General features: G+C 33.7%; 1 protein-coding gene and 1 long non-coding RNA gene across 2 annotated transcripts; one reads left to right on the forward strand and one right to left on the reverse strand.

The window, feature by feature from the left end:
• Positions 1–1,696: 1,696 nt before the first annotated feature.
• Positions 1,697–19,762, reverse strand: LOC124437285 (neuronal acetylcholine receptor subunit alpha-6-like). The gene is given in 10 exon segments (XM_046987278.1): positions 1,697–1,993; positions 2,159–2,493; positions 2,496–2,901; positions 6,456–6,562; positions 7,173–7,217; positions 7,337–7,479; positions 10,725–10,792; positions 11,309–11,369; positions 18,981–19,135; positions 19,689–19,762. Coding segments are annotated over 6 exon segments (1,044 nt in total). The 5' UTR covers positions 10,780–10,792; positions 11,309–11,369; positions 18,981–19,135; positions 19,689–19,762; the 3' UTR covers positions 1,697–1,993; positions 2,159–2,205.
• Positions 19,763–20,774: 1,012 nt separating this feature from the next.
• On the forward strand, positions 20,775–24,432 carry LOC124436782. Its single transcript, XR_006945483.1, has 2 exons — positions 20,775–20,922; positions 24,123–24,432. It is a non-coding gene; the product is annotated as an uncharacterized LOC124436782 (long non-coding RNA).
• The last annotated feature ends 365 nt before the right edge of the window (positions 24,433–24,797 follow it).

Below are 24,797 nucleotides of genomic sequence, written 5' to 3' on the forward strand. Positions count from 1 at the left end.
AGCCCCTTAGAAGCATCTATCTGCTTACCATACACCATATTAACATAAATCGCATCACACACTCGCATAAATTGACTTTGATATATTACATTCATGCATACACTTCAGTTGTCCTTTACTTACGATTTTGGATGTAAATTTCTGCTGATAAAACTCAAAACAATGTTGGCTTGCTTTTGAACATCAATGACTGAAATGTCGCTCGCGAGATCGTCTTTGCCAAGCATTTACAATTCATCCATAAATTTTTCGCCCTCTTGAAAAAATTCCCAGTTTGGTAAAGCAGCATTCATGTCAACATATGAATTTGTAAAGATTTCCATAAATTCCATCTGATTGTAGTTTAGTTTCTATCATGCTTTAGAAAATTATTATGAAACGATCAAACATTCAATTCAGACAGTGAGCTTGACTATGTTAGTTCAGTTGGCTATCAGTCGAAATAGGTCAAACCAATCACAGTAAGACAAAAATTTAAACGAACCAATTACACGATAGCAAGTGGACTCCTTATAGGTCCGGCCACCCTATTATCGGTCGAGATTATTCCAGACTGTCCACTGATCTGGCCATTGACCAATAAAATAGCGTTTCTGGCGTTCATAGACTCCTTTATAAGTCGAACCAGTCAAGCCACCCCGCTTATCAGTCGGTTATTCCAGGTCAATTAAAATTCAACTGATCTGGTTACCAAGGAGATATTCATTGGATTAGTCATTAGTTTTCAATAATAATAAAAAAGCTGGATTTTTATCACGAAGTAAATGCGATAATAAAGTAAGAATAATTAATGATTTTTAACTAATATGAATAGGTAATTTTTGAGTTTCAAACATCAGTCGCGCGACGGATTTGACATACTCTAGATCCGCCCCTGGTCTGAGACTATATCAAATGAGGAGGTTTGAGACTATCTCGCGTATCTTACGACCATACAACATACGTGTCGCACATAAACCAATCACAACCTTACGACAAGTACTAACGAACATAAAGGATAAAGAACAACCCAACGAACAACAAGGTGCAGTTTACAAAATAAACTGCTCCGACTGCCACGCCTCCTATATTGGGAAAGCTGGCAGGAACTTAAACATAAGGCTTATTGAACACAAACGAGCTACTAAGAAACAAGACAAAACTAATCACATTGCCCAACATCACCGAATCACAAAGCACAACATTGACTGGGACTCGGCAAAATGCATCACTTACAGTACTGACTCTAGACAACGGCTTACATTAGAAAGTTGGTATACCAACTTGGAACAAACCCCCTGAACAGATCACAGCAATTACCGGCACCTTACAAACGACTTATCCACAATACAAACAAACGATCAACTAAAACATTAAACTTCACACTAATTCACAAATACACAATTGCCACCCACACATTACAACTAAAAACATCACACCTAAATCACACTTCACAACTAAAAACATTTCACTTCACACTAATTCACAATGACAATACACAATTGACACCCACACAATTCCTGTACACACAATACAATGACGTAAGAACCAGATAACAAATACGGCAACCTGACGTTTACTCTTCACTTGACTCTGAAGACGACTACCGTTAAGGTTGTCGAAACGTCAGTCAACAAAAACAAAAACAGTCCTTCTCAGGACTATACTAACCTGGACAATGTACATCTACTTTTTAATGTTGTAAAACACATTATTATAACAATTCTAATTGGTCATTTATTATTCTTTGTGAGCATGTTAAAAATTATTGAAGAATTTTTCCTACCGATTCACGTTACAGTTAAGCTACAACAATATATTGTATAACGATTAATTCATGGACAATAAATTTAATTGTGCATGTAAAAATCATTATTTGCAGCCAGTTGTATTACGAAAATTGAATTACAAGAATTAAACCAAAAAAATACACGACGAAGATTACTATAAAGAATACTAGGAAAAATCTATTAAGAACTTTAATTTTATAACGCCGTTCTTCTTTATTTGCCATCTAAGAAGTATAGAAAGACAACTCAACAATTGAAATGCAATGAATGAATGAAATTTATCATAAGTCATAAAATATTGGGTTGCAGTAGGGTTGGGGTAGGGTTGGGGTTAGAGTTAGCATTAGGGTTATGGCTACGAAGAAAAAAAAGAAGAAAAAAACGAATACCTGATTTTCACATTGTGAATAATTATCCTTCTTTTTGCAACATGGAATCAAGTTCCATAATTTACAATTACGTCTCGTATTAACCTACAAAATTCTGGCACATTTTCATTTTCCTGGTAGTTGTTTAGATGCATTATAAAGGCAGTTGACAATAATTGAAGTATTGTGTAGATTTGGGCGTAGATGATGAATTCGGTAATCAAAGGAATACTGTCGGATGTCGCTGGCGTTCTCTTGCTCACAACGATCAAAAATAAGAACTGGCCTGTTAAGGCTGTGACCCCAATGAATATCCTCTGGTTAAAGTTGGTAGGAAAGCAAAACACGATAACATTCAAAATATTAGCACTAATGTTGGTGAGATTATTAAGTTTCGGTAATATCTTGGTTTTCTTTGAAATTCAAAAGTATAAATTATGTTGTGGAATGGAAATTCGCAGCAGGTATAGTTAATGAAACCAGTACTAACTTGGTCTAACTTAATATTCCAAACGGAATTTTTCTCCAGGTGGCTCATAATGATACCTTCTGTGGACGGCTCTAATCGTAAATCGATACCAGAGCTATCGTATGCCCAGGAGCCAATTTTCAATTGACATTTTTGAGTATCGTATGGGAACTTATGAACGTTCATAGGACATACTGATTCCAAAATAAGAGGACATAATAATTTGACGTTACCATTAGATTTTACCCTGGCTTTATAGCTTAGGTCGAGCATCTTTCCTCCTTTCTTATTGGCACTAAAAAATTATATTATTCAGATAACAAGAGCTATTTTCTGAGTCCTTTAAAGACTAATACCTTATGCAATAATTTATCAGCAAAATCTAAAAATTTTACTGAAAAATCAAAGATTCAAGTCGTTATTACAGTAGCATATATAGACCTGTTAAAATGACTATGAATATTTCTAAATTTATATTAGATATAAGTGAATCATATTTATAATTTTATAATTTTATTATAACTTGTCTATGTGTATGATTTATATTTATAATTTTTATTTATACCATATAATTTAATAATTTTTACTTTCTTATTATTAATATTATTTTATTAATTACTATTATTATTATTATTATTATTATTATTATTATTATTATTATTATTATTATTATTATTATTATTATTATTATTATTATTTTTAAACACTGATATTTTTAAACACTGATTTTAGTCATATTTGATTTAGTTTTTAACATTTATATTTGTAATATATAATGATCATAATAAAATACGTTTTACATTTTTCATTATTATTATTATTATTATTATTATTATTATTATTATTATTATTATTATTATTATTATTATTATTATTATTATAGAAATATTATTATAATCCATATAAATAGAAGTAGTTTTCAACATTGTAAGATGGAAGTTGAACAATAACTATGATTTTTAAGTTATCTGTGATATCTCTACTTGTTGGTGTCAAAGGTTTTGTATTCTATGGAGGGATAAATACAAAACCAAACATAAGGCATAAGGACAATGTCGCTCTTCTGTAATAGGACTAAGTAGCTAATAAGAGTGTTTTAAAAATATATTTTTAAATGTATTGCGCACGTGGTTAATATTTTTGGACACCTATAACGCACAGATATTTTATCTAGGGCAGTTGAAAACGGAGGTTGTTTGAATACCCTGACGCCAAAAATGTCGGGTGCCCTTTTCCCGCTTTTTGCTACACATTTGTTCTACATTTCTTAATGTGTTCAATTTTTGAACATGTACAGCGTTTATCGTAATTAAACGTTCTATGTCGTAAACAATTTCAGATTGCATTCACACTCAAGCTAACTTTTTCTTTCATTGTCGCCTGACGAAAAAATTAACGATGTGATGCAGAGATGACATGCTCATGTTCATGACAATGTGCATTGAATTCTTATGCTGAAATCATTTGTAAATATCTTATTTAATATGAAAATACGACGTTGTTATTCTTGTGAAGAGTCAGATTCAAAGGTGAGTTTTATGTTGAAGCCTTATATATACACATGTTAAACTTACTTATTCTGTATGCCAAGTTTATAATTTTTATTAATGGTACATGTTTTCATTTCTAATAAATCAAAGCAGTTTTATGTTCACGAAAAGAATAAAACAATGAAATATAACTCAACAACATTCGCCAGTTTTATTCCGCGTTTTATCCCCCATTCCGTTTTGCTTCTGCATTTCGAATCCGCATTCCGCTTCCGCGTTTTATCGTTACCCGTCAATACTATCTGTAATTTGTAAATAACGTAACACCCCTAATCACAACATAATTTTAAATAACTATCGCTTCCATCTCTTATGTCCATACATTTGTCCTGTATCATATTTTTTATATATTATCTCTATGTAAATATTTCATTAATTAAATTACCCAGAAGATGGCATAAGTTTGCCGAAACATATTTGCAATAAAAAATTTAAAAAAAATGTTGGATACGTTAAATGTATCATTATTATTATTATTATTATCATGTTTGTAGATGTACATCGTGCAGGTTAGTAGAGTCCTGAGAAGGACTGTTGTTATTGATGTAGACTGACGTTTCGACAACCTTAGCTGTAGTCATCTTCAGAGTCAAATGAGGAGTAAACGTCAGGTTAGCCGTATTTGTTATCTGGTTCTTATATTATCGTATTTTGTGTATAGGAAATATGTGGGTGTATGGGTAACAATTTTCTATTGTTATCGTAGATTGGTCTAAAGGCATGAGTTAGTTGCTTCTTTGTTTGTATTGTGAATGAGTCGTTTGTAAGGCACCGGTAATTTTTGTGATCTGTTCAGGGAGTTTTTTTCTAAGTTGGTATAGCAACTTTTTAATTTAAGCCGTTGTCTATAGTCAGTGCTGCAAGTAGTACATTTTGCTGAGTCCCAGTCAAAGCCTTATGTTTAAGTTCCATCCAGTTTCCCCGATGTAGGAAGCGGGACAGTCGAAGCATTTTATTAACTGCATATTGTCGTTTGTTGGGTTGTTTTTTGTCCCTGATGCTCGTTAGTACTTGTCTTACAGTTGTGATTAGTTTATGTGCGACACGTAAGTTGTATGGTCGTAAGGTACGCGAGATAGTCTCAGAAGTACTTTTGATAAAAGGTATTGTTGCTGTTGTTGTTGAGTTGTTCGTTTCGTTCGATTCATTGTGTTTGTAAGTGTTGCGTTTGATAAAGTCAGAGTTATAGTTGTTTTTATTAAAAACACTTTTGAGATAGTTTGCATGGCAATTCCATCAACTACAACAGAAACGGGTGAGCCCATTGTTGTTCCGTGTAATTGTTTGTAGTGCGTACCATTGTATTTGAAGTAAGTCGAGGTGAGAAAGAGCTCCAGTAGCTCCGTAATTTCTTCTGTGGGTAAAGGAAGTACGTCTGTGGTATTTCTAATAGAGTAAGTTCGTGGTATTTGTAATGGAATACTGGTGAACAATGATTTCAAGTCATTGTTCACCAGTATTCCATTACTATATAGTTGTATGGTATTTGTATAGTGCTCAATTTTTCAATGAGGATTTCAGGGGATTGTAGCTTGTGTTGCAATTTGCATGTAATCGGATGCAGTAAGCCAATCAAGTACTTTGAGAGTTCGTAAGTAGGCGAACCATAGAATGATACAATTGGTCGCAAGGGTATATGTGGTTTATCACACTTCCTATATCAGGGAGACTGGCAGGAACTTAAACATAATACTTCATGAACACAAACGAGCAACAGAGAAACAAGACACAACCAATTACATTGCAAAACATCACCGAATGATAAAAAACAACATTCACAGGGATCCCACAAAAATGTATTACTTACAGCACTGACTATTGACAACGGCTTACAGTAGAAAGTTGGTATACCAACTTAGAACGAAACTCCCTTAGAACAGAACAGATCACAACAAATACCGACGCCTTACAAACGACTCATTCACAATACAAACAATCAAGCAACTAACACATTACTTTTGACTAATCCACGATGACAATACACAATTGATACCCTCCACATATTTCCTGTACACACAATACGATGACGTAAGAAACAGATAACAAATACGGATAACCTGACGTTTAATCCTCACTTGACTCTGAAGATGACTACCGCTAAGGTTGTCGAAACGTCAGTCAACAACAATAAAACAGTCCTTCTCAGGTTTCTACTAACTTGGACGATCTTCATTCACAAACATTACGATACTCCGGGGCTCAAGCTATTTACTTCATTATTATTATCATTACTATTATTATAATTAAAATATAAGTCTAGATTCAAGAACATTCTATGGTCCATTTCCAGCCAACTTACTTATTATATAGTGTCAAGTCAGGTGTCCATATTTTGGATGAGCTGATTTCAACGTGCTTGTATCCATACTTGCTCGCATTCCACTTCAAATTAACATCTGTCCAATACTGAGAACAAAAAAGGTCAAAAACTGTGTGTTTGAACTTGTGTTTCTTTGCAAACAACCACTGCATACAACAGATATATATTTAGCAAAAATTGGAAAACGAACTAAAATTAATGAATTATCTCTTAAAAGAAATTGTACTGATTGAAATGTTGTAGTTATGTTGTTATATTGAACGTTAACAATTTATACGTGAAACAATCAATTTAATACCGGTTAAAATTTAGCGAAGAAGATATTTACGTTGTCTTGTAAATAATCCTGAGTTTTGAGTTTAGTTTTTGATGTGAATGATAACAGATTGTATGATTAGAGAAAAGAATTTAAAAATTAGCAGTTGCAACGTTCACTTTGTATGAATAATAGTAAGCAATTTATGTGCTTCAATAAAAATATAGAGAGTTTGGAAGAAACTGGAAATTGCGTGGCAAGCACGAGCATCTATCTTGTTTTTAAAGCGTTGTAGACACTTGAGTTTCGTAAGCATTTAAACAATCAGCAGCTCTATAATTTAAAAAAGCATTTTATCATTCGTATTAGCTACTTTAAGTATTCAATTTAATGTGCTTGACTAAAACTTTATACATAATATATATGATTATATAAATTACCGCACGTGCCCAAACTAAGGATATAGCGACTTGAGTTGGTTCATTCTAAAGATAACATTGCATATATTAATAAATAGTTCTTAGCACTTTCATTCGTCACAAAGCAAATTTTCAGCAAGCTTTTTGTAGTAATTTTCCTGAGTAAATTATGTACAAGTACTTACTAAATTTTGCAGTTGTTTGTAAGTCATTGAAAACCAAACTTTGACGGGATTAGAACCATTGTTAAAAGGCCTTACATCAGCATTGTAGTTTTTCATCAAATCTTTAATTAAACTTGCCCTCTCGTACCCAATAACAACGTTTGCTATGAACAAAAATTCAAACCATCAGGCGATATCTTGGATATTCAAGTCAAATTTGGTTAAATTTGTGTATTATTTTGCTAAATAGTTGTAAAATACAAAAAAAAATTCACCACAATACAATCAAATATATGTGACAATACATAGTTAAAGAATAAGAAATATGCATAACATAAGCACCTCTATTGAAAATCTTTTGTGCCATATCTTATCTTATCAATTACCGGCACCTTACAAACGACTTATTCACAATACAATAAGAAAACGAGCAACTAAACACATTAGACTTACAGAACACAAACGAGCTACAACGAAACAAGACAAAACTAATCAAATTGCCGAATATCACCGAATCACAAAGCACGACATTGACTGGGACTCGGCAAAATGCATTACTTACAGTACTAACGAACATGAAGGACAAAAAACATGGGTTGCAGTGTGATTGTTGTAGTGTAACGTTGTGATTGGACTATAAACAACGGCTTACATTAGAAAGTTCGTATACTAACTTCCGCGATACCGCGATCAAACCATTTATTTTATTCTGTGATGTTTGGCAAAATTTAAAGGCTGTCCATCTTGACAGGGCATTGTTTGTTGTTAAGAATGAGACTTTAGAGATGGAAGAATGACTTGACGTCCAGAAGATATCAGAAACTGATAAAAGCATTGTGAGATTCCATATCGACAACAACACTTTCAAATAAGAAGTTCTCTTCTTGTTGGCCAGTGGGATACTATTTGTATTAATGTTGTGATGTTCCAAATATATCATGGTTTCTTTGAAACTCAAAGCCCTCATTTATTGATACCGAACTGTTTCAAAATCCTAAAGAATTGAATTTTACATCTGCGAAAATATGCATAAATTTACAAAATTCGTTACCCAATTCCGACGTTCATAAAAAAACGCTTCTTTGTTTCCACATTCTTGCAAATTACAAGAAAATCGTGATTATATTTGCTCGGAGAAGTCGAAATTTGCCAAAATTGTCATGTATATTTGTGGAATATAACAAGTTCTTATCAAGGTACAATGTAATAAACGTTCTATTCTTGAAAGGGAGTAATAATCCACACGCAAAAAATAGCGTAATTTGAGCTTAAATATTTCACGATCTAGGACAAATCAAAAAAATCTCCACAGCATAGTTGAAAAAAAATAGTCAATATATGATATTCAAATGTTGTTTTCTTAAAAAAATCAATAAAAATAACAACAACTTCGTTTAACAAAGTACTTTGTTTTGTTCATGTTCTAGTTTTTTAACGCATTCTGATTGGCGAATAACACAAAAATGTAAACAAAAGCGCTGATTGTTTTAACATTATTGAGCTTTCTTTTGTTTAATAATATATGGCTCATGGTAACAGAAAGAAAAAGTTTAACCTGGTTCTGTTGATGTTGAGAAGACAAGAAATATAGCTACAGTTAGGATGCACATTTAAATAATTCTTGTGACGTTGAGACATAAATACACCATTCTTCAATAAGTCTTACCACCAAATTAGCTCTGTCATACTTTTGGAGGACCTGTCCCTTTTATTCTCAAGATGATAATTCTCAGCTTATTTCACTGATGTGGCATTCAACATTGAATGAACTGTAGTTTTTATTATTTATGAAAACATTATTATGATATGAATTTGCCATTGTTGGCATGAGATTATACATGAAGAGATCAATTGTCTTGTTGCATGTTGATGCTATGCATTCACTTTTTATGACACTTATTAAATATCCAGCAATAAACAGTGTGAAATTTTAATGCTTTGGTCTTATAAAAATACTTAATGTTTTTATTAAATGTTTTTTTGCAAGATTAATGTTTTGGTGGTCAAGGCTGAGAACCTCACAATGACCATTTGACACCAGCATCTTGTGTAGTTAACATTGGGTTTAAAACGCTGAGATTATTTGGACCATTGTCGCTAAGATACATGTATAATAATGTAATTTGAATGAGTTGTTTCCACCTTTTTGCACAGTGTGTTTTAGGGTATCACTATCCATAAGTTGTTAATTTCTCTGACTAAGCAATTTATGACTACCAGAATTTAATTTTTTTTTTGTATGTGCAATATACAGTAGAGTTATTTCACAATAGTTTAAATAACTATAATCATGGTAGAACATATATATCTGCTTGCATAAATTGACAAAGACAATATTTCATTACTTATAAATAGTTGATTGATTTAAGTCAAGATTTAAAATACAATAACACATTTTATTGGGAATTTTGAATATGAAAACACACAATATAATACAATTTTATGTTTGACTTTGCCCAAGAAAAATTTGGTGGCTATTGTTAGCATAAGAGCTTCCAGTTTCCATAGAAGTTGCACTAATACAATGACAAAATAGTGTTGAATGGAATAATTTTTCTTTTAAATGACCAATTTCTTAAAAAATCGTGGTTTATAAAGTGTCCAAATTTGAATGGTATAGAATTTTTCGTTATTTTAAGTCCGTGATGCTTTAAAGAATATTAAGTTTGCTCAAGTACGTTGTGGATGAACAAAGTCAAACCACAAGGACAAAGTAAGAAATTTATGCGATAAATAAGCGTCAGTCATTAACAACAACAACAGTCCTTCTCAGGGCTCTACTTACCTGGACGATCTACATCTACAAAAATGTAACGATACTCCCAGGTTCAAACCATTTATTTTATATAGCATCAAGTTGCTTAACAAAGTGGTGCTTCTGTATATTCCTTTTACGGTAATATCGTGTCAATCATTATTTTTTCAGAATATGAGCTGTGCATTGATATCAACGATAGTAATGCTTGAAACAATCCACGAAAGATTTTAAATGATTCAATAGCTTCGTGCCAGTCAGGCGAGTTTAAAACAGTCTCGTAAAACGACAAGAAAACAAAACGCCGTTTTAAAATTGTGCTTACCCTCCGTAGCCTGAGTAATTACACAAACGTATTTTTACAGCTTTACAACAAATAATGTTCCAATTAAGCCCAATTAAACCTCTTGTGCTCGCTGTAGTTAAAGGGATTCCGTACACAACAGATCTGGCTGTGATATAGCCTACACTTATTTGAGCTCTTAGTGTACCCTGTGGCAAATTTGTGAAAATGCATGTAAAATCATTCTGAAAATAAATTTTGTTACAAACTGAAAACAAACATGTCTTAAACGGTTAACCAGTAGCTAGTTACTCAAACAAGATATATGTGGGAAAAAGAACGAATTAAATAAAAAAAACTCGTTGCAATACCTTCATTTAGCAAAAAAAATATTATAGGTATAAGCAAGCCACTGTCCATGAGCATCGCGACGGAATTCCTGAAAATCATTAAAAAATCCGCTAGCACTATGGTCTGTTATATTTTATAAAGTTTACTATCGTAAAAACTCATTGCGTTATAAACGATATGGCAAAAGTTATTTGTACCAGCTTATCTAATCTTATAATTTTCTCCAATAAAAACAAATAGTTTCGTGACATAAGCTTTTCAATAAAATAACATATTAGCTATGTCCGATCGCGTTAAAGTCAAACAAACGAAGAGGCGTGGAGTTACACTAAATGTCAAAAGTGTCTGAAGCGTCAGTAGTTGAAATGAGAAATGATAGAAATACAGCAAAGTTTAGTTGTCGCAGATACAACTAAAATATTCATGTAAAAGTGATCGTGAAAAAAATGCTACGTTTTATGAATATATGAGTTATCAAAAAAGCTTGGCCTTTGTTATTATTGGAAACTAGTTAATGTTAATGCAGCACTGTTATTTCAAGCATATAAACACTAATTTGAATGTCAAAGCCTGAACATTATATTCCATACGTTTACACACTTACCTTACTATACGCCCTTGCTTTAAAATGTTGCACTGTGATAATGCTCACCAAATGACACCGTCTAAATAATATTAGAAAAAAACTTTGTTTTTCAGTAAACTTTTCAAGTTCACAATGAGCATTGCTGCTCTCACCGGCAATTTATATGGCCAACGAATTCAATAAATTTGGTTTTAACAATTAGGTAACGATGACTCATAGGGTGTTTGCACCTGATAGGAAGTTATACTCCCCAATGCAAATTTCTCACTATACGTGTAGGAGTTCAAATAAAAAAACATCATGAAAATCAAAGTCAAAAAATATTTTTTCATGTTCTTGGTGCTTCTGCTCAATCAATTCCTAAGTCGAAACACTCAATTAAAATCTGTTTTAAACTGTATGGTTTTTCCTATAAAAGACATTTTGCCTTTCCTTTGCATTTGCCTTTGCACATCAAAGAAATTTGTCTTCATGTTTGACAACTGGCAAATCTTTCCATTTAAAAATTCCAATGCAACAACATCATAAATTACACTGTCATGACTTACGTATTTGAGTGTGTGGTGATGGAATTTAATTCCAAATGGCGAAAATGTGAATTGATAATTATATTTATTCCGACTAAAATTGATTACTACGAATCGATTAGAAGGACAAAAAGGCTAAAGATAGAGTTAAATCTAAAACCTAACTATCTCGTTCTGATATTTAATACATATTGTTTACTTGTCCAATAGCAAATAAACAGCAACCACAAAAAATTATCTCATGTTTTATGATTCAATAAGTCGGTTGCATGTTCAATTTTGCTTCTTTCTTTGTGATCAAAAGGATTCTAGGGGTATTTAGAAAGAAGACTGTGAAAAAATCGCTGGAATCCTTTTAATGAGCTGCAAAACGACTACAATAGACAAAGCGCATTTGAGTGCACTATAAAATCCCATTTTTTTAGCGTTATCCTGGTATCCAAACAAAGATTGCTCTTTATGAAGAAAAAACAAAATACTATTGTTGCAAAAGCAAATGCTTTTATTTGCATTCCTTTGTCAGAACATAATACCATAACTATGAGCAAGGCTGAGAGACTATCACGAAATCTTACAAAAATGGAAATATTTAAATCAAACCTAACAACAAACTATGGTTAGATATGTACAAAGTAGCCGCCTGTGTCAATCATCGTATTTCAAAATTGAAAACATCAGTTGTATACTTCATCTACAGGTGATAATAACTGTACTTTCTGAGCAAAGCAAATAAAAATATAGAGAATGAAGGTAAGGCACATCACTCGGATCAGGGAAATAATATTGCCACAAAAAGATTTTCCTTATTTATGGCCTCTGAAATGCAAAAAAATCTTCTTGTAGATGTATTATAGGCTTTGGCACTCTGTCACATAGATAATCTTCAGTAGGCGTTGTTATACCCATCTCACAATCAATTTGAAGATTCTTGGGAAACTCTGATCAAAATAAAATTTACTGTAGTACTGTATTTGAATGCCAAAAATAAGAACTTCAAAAGCTGCAAACAATGAAACATGATAACGAACAAATTTTTATTTTTAGCTGACAAAATTGATTAGTTCTAATTTTAACAAATGTTGTTGACTTGGTGAAGTCTATTTGTCTTGGCACCTGTTTGGAAGGTATGCCCGTGCAGTTATTATACCATATATGTACAAATCAAAATCAATAAAATAGCGTGCAATTGACTTTCTAATGTGTTTTCATGTTCTAGATATTTCTTTCTTATCAGTTCCTAAACTTTGTCAGTAAAATTTTAACTAAGCTGTCAAATTAAGTTTGCTTTCCACTGCAACATTTTACTGATCAAAGGATAAAGTTTTATAAATCCGACAACAGAAAAACCTTTGTGTTAATGTGACTGATAGAACGACTCTATAAAAATGCGCTGTCGGTAAAAAAATTACATTATTGAACAGGTTGCAATGGAATGCAATTCCAAATAAAGATTGTGTAAATGAATAACCCCCAACAAATAATTGCGTTTAATTTTGTATACAAGGCAATAAGCTGTGGGTTAAATTGCGCTCTATTCAATTTGTTCGAAACAAACCTCGGGGTATTTAAAATACAAACAGTGGAGAAATGTCTGGACTCCTTTCAAGAGTTATGGTGACCTATTACTGCAAAACTAATTTTCATTTAATTTTCTAAATCTCTTTTATTTATTCACATCTTTTTGGACATAAGAGTTTCTGAAATTAAATTAAAAACATTTCTACGTAGCCCAGACCCACAAGCTACCAAGTTTTGCATTTGGTATTTTCATTCAAATCTTGCGAAGTCATGCAATTATGTTGTAAGACATCACTAGAAGAGATATTTAATAGGTATGCTGCGCTTGTAAAATTTAGAACTAACGACAAAAGACAATGGCAATTGCTAATAAATAAAGAGTAAGAACACTGCCGAAGGAAGACATCTGCCGAAGAGAAGCTGAGGTGGATAACATTGACAGAGTTCATGAATAATTCTTGATATCATACGAAACACGAATTCAATAATTATTTTATTATACACCGAAGAATTATCAAAACATATCAATATAGAACATTTTTGGTATCAAAAATTATCAAAACATGTTAAAATAAACATTTCACATGATTATGAAACGTCATAACCTGCAGATATCAAGAATTATCTGCAGGTAGTTGACCAATCACAGCCGAGAATGCCAACATAGTGAATAATATTAGCATACGTCACGTTAACAAAAGTTCAATATAATAGTGCGTTTTTATGGGTTATGCGAAAGTACATCAAAGTGCGTATTCCATTAGACGAAACGACTGTACAGATATATTCTGTAAAATCGATAAAAACAAACGTCCTTGCGTATATTATGTGTACTCAATCTAGCCATAATATTTATATATTAGTGAACATTATGAATACGCTGAGCGTGATGTTATGAGAAGTCAAAGAATTCTTGACTTGCAACCATTCTCTTGAAATGTACCCAACAATGTTACACGCCCACGACGGCTAGTGCCAACAATAACACTGATAAAATATTCTTTTGTATCATACCACCAAGATGGCTGAATGGCAAGTCAAGAATAGTTGCCAAACTTATATATTTAAAAAACGCCGTTGCAAGAACCGATCGAGTCTATTCCATATTAATAGTTTCACGTCTCCTTAGTAAAAAGTAGAAAAGTTGGAAAACTGGTTTGTAAGCGAAGTATTGAGAAATGTACCGACTACCGAGACTAGTACTTCTCATATCGATCGTTTTATTTACGTTTGTAAGCAAAGTATAGAGAAATGTACCGACTACCGAGACTAGTATTTCTCATATCGATCGTCTTATTTACGTGTATACTCATCAGCGGAAACTAATGCTTAATCGGCAAGCAAAGTACTATTTATAAATATGAATTAAGTAAACAACTTATTCACACAATATCCGCCGAAAAGATGCAATAGTCGACAGACGCACTAACGATGTGATAGCACAGGATAAGAATATACAGAAGAGTCACTCGTGTCGGAAACTTTGATGTTTTTGTCCTCGCGCAAGTTGTACTGCGCATGGTGGCCGCCATTATTCCAGCCGAATGATGAGGGTTTTTGACTTTTTCCCAACCTTTAAAATTATCCGAAGTCATTTCTTGAGTCAAAATATACTTGAAGTCATTATCAAGTATTAACGTCATGTAATTTTAATGGTTGGAAACAAGTGAGAAATCCTAATCATCTGGCTGGAATAATGGCCGACATGAGGACAAGTTGTACACCTGAGTGACCTTTCTGTATAATCATTATTCTGTGGTGATAGTATGAACATACATATAACTGGCAGTACCTACTAATAGTAACATAATTTAGGTAAAACTATACATACTGCTTGATTCAAGGTAATGTAGATTTGTTATTTAGATTTGTTAAGTTTATCGTTGTGTATTGTACAGACAGTGTAGCAATGAGCTTGTAGCATTGTGCTTTGTGCCCTAAACCCCTTTTCAATTGACATCAATAAAAAGCGGGAGCAAGAACACTTCTTTAGCTCGAGTAAGCAATTAGAAAGCGTTTTGGTCCGTATCATTTTAATTAAAAAATCAGAATGAATAAAATGAATTTAGGAAATTTGGTCAAAACTGGTTAAATCAAATCAACCGTCTTATCAAATATTACCCTTTTCACAATAATACTTGCGAGCTCGTGAACAATTTGCAACTTCTTCACGAAACACCCAATGACGAAATGTCCAGCAGAAATGAAAGTTCGATCAATGAATATCTCTTCAACTCCAACCTTGTCAATCATCCAAAAATAAATAATATTAAATTTGAGCTTCCCACTAAACCTTCATTCTACTCTATTCACTCCAATAAACCTAAGCCGAATTACTGAATGCAATAAATCATATCAACTCGAGTAAAGATCCTAGGCTTGTGCGCATTGTGTCTATGTTGGTCGCACCGCTGCAAACGAAAAACCAGGAACAACCCGATTTATAGTTCTGCATTGGATCATGGGAAGACTGTTTAGGGGGACTCACATCACCCGATTCATCTTCACTGTCATTCTTTCTTTGTAAAAAAGATACGATTTCCAAGTTAAAAAGAAAGACGGCATCGTTAAAAAAGCGAATAGTGATGTCAGTCATGTCAGGTGCAGATCTAGGGGCGGTCAAATTGGTCATTTGATCGACATAAAAATCACTCAAATCAATTCCAAATACAAATTTGCGTAAGAGGCCAGTTAACACACCTTAAAATTCCATCAGAGGTTTGGATTACTTAGTAACCTAATCCGAACAGAGTCTAACTTGGATTTTGGAATTATTTTGACCGAATCGGTCAATTGCTTGGTCAATAAGAATTTTGACTGATTTTTTAGGTGGACAGACTGGTCAGGGCTTTACTTCATTCACTGTTTATTGGTTCATTCAAGAATGATTGTGAGATCTTAATGGATTTTGTTTATTGACCGGTCAAAGCTGGCGCTCATTAAATATTCCATGGAATTGTATGCCTTTCGGCTTTTCTCTGTGCAAGAATAGGTTGTATTCCAAGTTCTACTTTGTCAGTTCAGTGTTCTAAGCATTTTCTTCAACAATGCCTTGCAGTATGTGTAGTACTGTTCAGACAGGATTAATTAAGTGCGATTTCGCACGTCTTCGCCAAATATATGAGGATATTTTAGTGCATGTTGACACTGCGCCCAAATGTTCTGTTGAAGAGTTGCTGTTCACCATGCACAGTACTGAGTTCACCCTCAGCAGAAATATTGCAATGGAGCATTATCCTAGATTATGCACGTAAACAGGACAAAAAAGCTTTGCTTTAAGGTAAGCGTGATTATATGTTTAGATTATTTCGTTTTCTATTTTGTTTCTGATGTTAAGTATGGTTTGCATGACTTCACGCATTGATAATACAAGAATAAACATGTCGCTGTTTACCTTATATTGTCGCTTGCTTGCATTTCAACCATTAACTATTTGATGAAAATATTAGTGACTAGAAGTCTAGCATAAAAACCGCAGTATTATTACTAAAGAGTATAAAGAATGATTAAAGCTCCTCAGCAAGGATAGTACAAAACATGTTTAATTTCAATAATTTCGTAAAAGCACTATTGCTAATGCGTATTTAATATATACGATGAGTTTTTTAAAATAGACATGTTTCGACATCTCATGATGCCATCTTCAGTATAAGTGAAATAATAAATAATACAAGGTTTATGATAAAAGTAATATGATGCATATATTACAACAATAATAAAGAAATAAGATAAATTAATGGGGAGCGTCCGAGCGTATTATAAACTAAATATTGTATTGAATTTAAAAACTTGAACATTGAGGTCAGGGTTAGTTTTGTTAATGTGGAGTGCTTCTTTGCTTTTAAGGGAGAATGAGGTGTCGGCAGTGTCGATTATTTTGAAGCAAGAGGGTGAATAGTCGGTTTTACATGAGTGAGACTCAAAAAAGGTATGAGAGTTTTCGTCTGTTGTGGTATGTTCCCTGATTCTGGTGGATAAATGGCGCGAAAGTTCGCCAATGTATCGGGAATTACATCCCCCGCAATTGAATCCATATACCTTTGGGATTGTTACAAAGGGGTGGGGTTGTTATTAACATTTCATTTGAAAATAGAGCTTACGAGCATATCGTGCAACGTGCATGACAAAACAGGCATCATAACAATTTGGTGTTTTTAAGAAAAAGCAAACATACAACAAACATGTAAGCCGCTGTTGAATTAGTACAAAAAAATTCTTTGCGCGCAAATACATCAATGATAAACGAGAGTTTTCTTTAAGCAGGAAATCAGTGGAACTATTTCGGCTTTGTCTAATCAAAGACAACTTCCTCTAAAAATTATGGCTTTAATTATTTTAGCTAGTTTTTGTACATTACATTTTGTCTGCGGCATCTGTTTGTCTTACATGATCTTTGCTATGGTTGTAATTTATTCACATGAACAATTGAAAATGATTGTATTTTACCTATTCTACGTTTATAATGACACGTGTATTATCCAGTGAATAAGGAACCCTTTTACCAACATTTGCATATTTCTTTTCTTATTTTAATTAGGGGATCCCTGGTGCCTCAAAATCGATAATCGTCTTTTTACATTGTAACAGAAATGATGAATTTTTCTATTAAGAATTCGTAAGTCAAAGGCAAGAAAGGTCTCGCCCTTTCTTTTGTGAATCGAACTTTGACAGATGTTACCACCATTGTTCACGACGTTAATTGAAAAATATTGTTGACCTTGTTATTCTGACATCAAAACTAATATTATTGAAAGGAAAATTCTGGCTCATTCGCTTACGATTTTATTCATAATCTACCTATCTTTGGTAAAGAGGTGGAGATAGAGACTACAGTGGAGCAAAATGGAAACAATTTTCATCCAGACCCTCAATATTTGCTCACCAACATTCAGTATAAGCTATCTTCAACTTACGTTTCTGCGAAAGTTTTATGGCTTAGAAGTGAGTCTTTTTTATCACGCCCCTCTCTGGCATAACCATCCATTTTGTCAACTACTAAAAAGTCTTGAATCTTTAAATAAGGTGGTTTGAACGAAGCAAGTATACAACACGTTCCTATACTGTGCTTGAATGATTAAAAAAAACTATGCAACTATTTATAAATATACCTTACATAAAAAATATTACATTGATAGCGACATGAAATGTACTAAAATGTTATGACTCTCAACGATTTCATCGATTTTGTTTCAGGGTGGACAACTCCCTGTAAAGTTGAACTAATTTTATACTTGTCCTTGTATACCATTCAAAAATAGTCATCCTTAAAGAATGTGTTTTTTGGAGAAAGAGCAAACATGAAATAAGCAGTAAAATATACAAGTCACAATGGAATTAGTATAAAAAGAGATGATTGCGTACAAATACATCAATGATAAATGAGAATTTGCCCCGGCGAAATCATTGGGAGCATTTAGGCTTTGTCTAAACGAAGGCAACTTCCTGTCCCCATTTTAACCAAATTACCTTTGTCTAGTTTTTTTATGTACACACTTTGTCCGTTTCTTTTGGTGTTAGATAATTTTGAGTATATTAGTATGGCAGTAAGCTTTCCACTTAAATAATTGAATGTTGATTCTATTTTCTCATGCTATGTTAATAATGACATGTGTATTATCTAAAGAATAAGGAGCACTTTCACCAACCTTTTTGTAAATCTTGTCCTATTTTCAATTAGAGATCTGTAATGTACGAAATCCTTTACCAAACAAGAATACACTTTACTTTGTGACAGAAAGGATATAGGTTCTGATAGAGAAGCCGTTTGTCCAGCCTTATATGGTCTTGACCTTTCTTCTGTCTATAACAGATTTGAAAAGTGTGACCACACATTGTGTTTAATTAAAACATGATATTGGCTTTGTTTTTTTGACTATGAAGGATATTATACACAAAAAGAAAATTCTAGTGAATTTGCATGAGCTACTTTCAACTAATATTCTTGTAGAATTTTTATGTTTCGATAGCTACGTCCTTTTTCATTATGCGCCTAATTTAAATTACTATTAGGCCAACACACAAAAACTTATTTCATATTTAATGCGAAAACTACAATCACTCATAATAGATACCACATTTAAGGCTAATCATTTCCAAAATTTTATTTCCAAAAATAGCTAAGATCTTTAAATAAGGTGCTTTCAACGAAGCAAATATAACACAATTATTTATACACTGCACTTGAATTATGAAAATCATACAACTGTTTATAAATATATACAACACGGAAAAAATTACATTGAAAACGTCATGAAATGTACAGAAATGTTATAACTATCAACGATTTTATTAATATTATTTCAACGTGAACAACTCCATACAAAAATTCGTGTAAATATGTACTAATAAAAAACCTGTCCTCGATGCTCTTCAAAAATTGTGATGATCCTTTGTTTTTTTTGTTTTGTTGTTGTGGATCGCGTGCATTTCACGCGATTGACACACGATAATCTAGCTATCTTTGATAAAGTGGCTGTATGAAACTATTAAATAAAAACAAAACGCGATCAAAACGTTCAATATTGGGAGAAAACCACCATTTAGCATCAGCTAGTTTTTACTCATATTGCGGCGGAAGTTTATGGTTTGATATTAGCTAAGTCATTTCAACTTAACTTAACCGGTTTGCAACAAACAAAAATTACTTTATGTCTATCTTTAAAACAAGGAATGAGGAATCAAGGAAGTGAACGAGGAAGGGAACGGGGAACGGGGAATGCGAAAACAAGGAATGGAAAAAGCCGAAATCTTTAAAACAAGGAATGAAAAAAGCCGGGATCTTTGAAACAAAGAATGTGTAATTATCACTGATATGTATATTACACTGATAACGCAGCCATGTATAAAATATTCTAAGATAATTGAAGCCGGAAGTTGGCTCATCTGCTTATGACCTTCGTGGGGGTATCGGTCTCACTTTACATACTTTTGTATTACAATATCGCAGTTTTTGCGTTTTTATTCGTTCTACAAACTTTAGATTCGAGCATAATTTTTGTGAAAGGGACAGAACAACCGGCAAAGATATTTAATCCTAAAAAGTTTGTCTTCTTGGCTTTATAATGGCAGAAAATTGAGATGGTACAAGGTCGACCTGCATTGTTTTGAAACAAACAGGAGATCAATATAAATATTAGAGCCCAACAAATAATTTTAAACATAGTCATAAACAATTTGGTTTTATGAAATTTATTAAAAGAGTGACGTTCCGTCTTTACTCAAGACATCTTCAGACTAATTAGGAAGTTATCGAGAATATAGATATATATAGAGAGAGCTATTTAGATAGTTTGAGGTATCAAGCTACTGTGAATGTGTAAGTGTGATGTGATGTATTGTGTGATGTAAGTGTGACGTAAGTGTGATGTAAGTGTGATGTATTGTTAAGGTGAGGTCTTGAGACTAGAAAAGCTTAAGAGTGATGGAAATGCCTTGGGTGTTAAGTGAAGGTTTTAGTTTGGAGATGAGAAGGCTTTCGTGGATCATGAGGTCGGATGTGTCGGAGCAGGATGAGATGATTTTAAAATCGTCTGGCAAAGCAGGGTGGTTGAAGGAATTACTATGAGAAAGAATACTTGACATTAATGGGTTAGTATAGCGTTTTCCAGTCAAAGGAGAGATCCCCAAGTGTTCCGAGATTCTGGTGTGTAAGTCGCGTGTGGTTTGACCCACATACGACGCGGAACAGCATCGACACGTGTATAAATAAACAACACTAGATCTCAGAGACTTGGGAATTTTATATTTAACGGGAAAAAATGAAGAGATTCGTATGGGGGTACGGAAGACGAATCTGACATTGACATGAGGGAAAGCAGCGTTGTAGAGACGATTGATTTGTGTGCGGATTTTTAATGAGTGACAGCCTGTGAATAGGAGACAGAAATACACTATTTTCTTTGGGACACTAAGGACAGGTGGTTTCTGTTCGAATTTTGTGTCAAGGAAACGACGGACAATGTGGTCGAACATATTAGTTGGATAGCAATTGAGTTTGAGTAGTTTTCTGGTGGTTTCAATTTGGGCATGAAAAGTCTCATAACTAGAACAGAGTTTAAAAAAGCGGTGTAATAGGCGAGAGATTAAGTTGCGTTTGTAAGAAAGTGGCATAAAGCTGTGAAAGTTTGTGAAAAGACCAGTAAATGTGGGTTTACGATATACAGAGGTGGTGAATTTGTCGTTTGAGCGGTAAATGTCAAGTCTAAAAACGGTAGTCGACCATTATTTTCCGTCTCATAGGTAAAAGTGATGTTGGGGTGTTGATTGTTAATGTAGTCTAAAAGAGAGGAACGTGATCAAGTGATTTAAAAAGGAGGAAGCAATCATCGACATATCGTCTGTAGAGAACAGGTTTGAATTTCTGGGGACAGTTTTTCAGCCAGCTTTGTTTATGGAAAGACATGAATATGTTGGCAAAAAGGGGACTACCCATAGCAACACCATCAATTTGGTGGTATAGGTATAGGTGGTATAGGTAACATAAAGTGGCAATTTTTAACAGATAGTGTTAATAGATTACTGAATTCGGTGCAGGTGAGTCCATGAAATTGTTTATGGTTAGTAAAAAGAAGATCACAGATGATATTGATTGTTTCATATAGGGGAATGTTGCAGAAAAGAGAAGTTACGTCAAAACTAGCCATAACAACTTTATTAGAGTTAATGTTGGTGTTAAGTATTTCTTGTACGAAGGAGAATGAGTCCTTTATCATGAAAGAGTTTGTCGAGACGGGTGTAAGCAGCGGAATGAAAAATTTAGCTAGTTTATATGAATAGTGATTTATAGAAGACTGAATGGGTCGTAAGGGAATGGTTGGTTTGTGAATTTTTGGAAGTCCATATAGTATACCTATGAGTGAGCCAGTAGAATAGAGTTTATTGTAAGTTTGTTCATCAATTGATTTCGTTTTCTTGAGTTGTTTGAGTAATGATTTCACCAAGGTTTCACATTGTATGGTGACTTTCACAGGGTCTTCGTTTATAAGTTCAAATTTTAAGGAATCGGAGAGGATTTTGACATTTTTCCTTATTTGGGAAAAGTTTCCAGGTAAAGCAAGTAAACTAAAAAATCTATTTTCTGAGCCCTTTCGTCGATGGAATGATGGTCCCTGTACATTCAGGTGACTTGCCGAACGTGGTACTGGTGGGAAAATGGACTGCATGCGTGCACTTCTCCTCTATTAGATAGCCTTAAATCTCAAATGTCAGGAAGAAAGAAGCGTATTGCAATAATGGTCGATGCGCAACTAAAGAAGGAGATAATTGAAAATAGGAAGAAACTTGAGCCAATAGTGGATGCCGTCACACTTTGTGGACGTCTTGGCTTGCCATTACGGGAGCATCGTGATGATGTTAAGTATCGCCCAGAAGTGGGTGGTTTTCGACAGGGAGCATTGGCAATTTTATTCACATTTTGAATTTTAGAGATAAAACATTAGAAGATCATTTAACAACTTGTGGCAAAAACAGTATTTATATTTGAAAAACAAGCCAAAACAAAATCATTCGTTGTTATGAGGAGATGATGCGTGAGCAACTTCCTCGTGAAATCAAAGAGAACAAATTTTTTTCTATCATTGCTGGTGAGGCAAAAGATTCTTCTCACAAAGAGCAAATGTCTCTTGTTTTGCCTTTTGTAGACAGCCACTGCAGTATCAGAGTAGAATTTATAGGTTTTTTGGACTGCAACTGGGAATTAAGTGGTGCGCCATTAGCTAAGTTGCTGTTAGAAACTTTAGATGATCTTTCTTTGCCTCTTGAAAATTGTCAATGACAGGGTTATGATGGAACAGGGTCCGTTGCTGGGCACATCAATGGTTTGTCTGCACAGTTGGTGAAACTAAACAAAAATCGCTTTACACCCATTGCTATAGCCACCGCCTTAATTTATCTATTTGTGATTCTATTAACATCACTGAAGTAGCATTTTTAAGCAGGTCAAAGAATTGTCTCATTTTTTTAGTGTCTATCAAACACGTAGCATCCGTTTGAATAAAATGTTAAGGCTTTTAGCACTGTTTCGGAGACTAGAAAATCCAAGTTAGTAGATGTTTGCCGAGCTAGATGGGTTGACCGCATCCAGGGATTAGTTACTTTTCAGGAGCTTTTTGTGCCATTTTATCGCACTCTTGAGGAAATGACTGAAGATAAGGATGGAAAGTTTCTTCCTGCTCTTGTTGGTGAAGCATCTTCTTGTCTCTTAATTGTTTCAAGATTTGATTTTCTTGCAGCACTTATCATTATAAGGCACATATTAAATTCCACTCTTTCTGTGACTCAGTTACTGCAGGGTTAATCAATAGACATAATGGATGAGATTCACGTTGCTACTTCTTTGAAGGATTCGTTTCATGAGGTTTAGTACAATGAAGTGTTGCAGCTGGCAAATGAACTTGGTTTTGAAGAATGGAAATCTAGAAACAAATCGTCTGATACTATTTCATCTCACTATATGTTTAACATAACCATCCCATTTCTTGACCATCTTCATTCCTATTAGATGCAAGATTTGACGTTGACAGCATTAGTGTGTATAAAGGTTTAAGTATTGTGCCTGCAAAGATGTAGTCCTTAATTAGAAAAAGAATTGATTGGAAGGAGCAATTTAAGACTGCAGCTAATTTTTATAACGATGATTTTCCATATCCCCTTGCTTTACATGCCGAACTATTCCAGGGCAAACATATTGGGAAGCATTCACGGGGGCTCATCCTGATAACATTGCCACTATTTAGAAAGTCTTTCTTTTGAAGGTTTTGAGAACATTAAAGTTATTCTTCGTATTTTAGGAACGCTACCTATCAGCTCATGTGAGTGCGAGAGATCTATTTCTGCCCTCAGAACCCTCAAGGACTACCAACGCACTACGATGATCGAGGAACGTTTAAATGGTCTTGCTTTGATGCAAATTCATCGCGAAATTGTTTCTAATTTTAAGAACATTATTGAGAAAAGTTTGATTACGGAGTACAAGATTAAAGTTCAACTAAACGATAAGTTTAACTTTTTGTCATATTCACGTGGAACACCAGTTAAGCTTTGCACTATTACATTGCCGAGAATTATTGTATTGTTATTTTGCGTACATTTAAATGAAAATGCTGATTGGTTTTTATTATTTTGCGATTGAAAATTAGGATATAAGTGGCTTTTAGGAAGGGTTAAAACAGACTGGGATTGACGTGAAAACGGAGCATTTTCATGTACATGAAATATCCCATATGGTCCCCATTTCTGACCAAACGCCTTTGTTCTTTTGGCAAAGGTGTGAAGGCGAGTTCCCGGCGCCTTAAAACCAGTTGCTCCTGTCTTTCTTTGCAAGAGGCTGTCCATGTCGGAAACACGAATTTTATGCCATTATCACAGAAAATTAATCGTGTATTAACACAATCTAAGGGTGTTTCCTAGGCATGCTGATGAGCTCTGAAATGGAGCAAAACAGACGTTACTTTATAGTCAAACAA

This window comes from Xenia sp. Carnegie-2017, unplaced genomic scaffold, assembly GCF_021976095.1.
Source record: "Xenia sp. Carnegie-2017 unplaced genomic scaffold, XeniaSp_v1 HiC_scaffold_16, whole genome shotgun sequence".
Taxonomy (NCBI): domain Eukaryota; kingdom Metazoa; phylum Cnidaria; class Anthozoa; order Malacalcyonacea; family Xeniidae; genus Xenia; species Xenia sp. Carnegie-2017.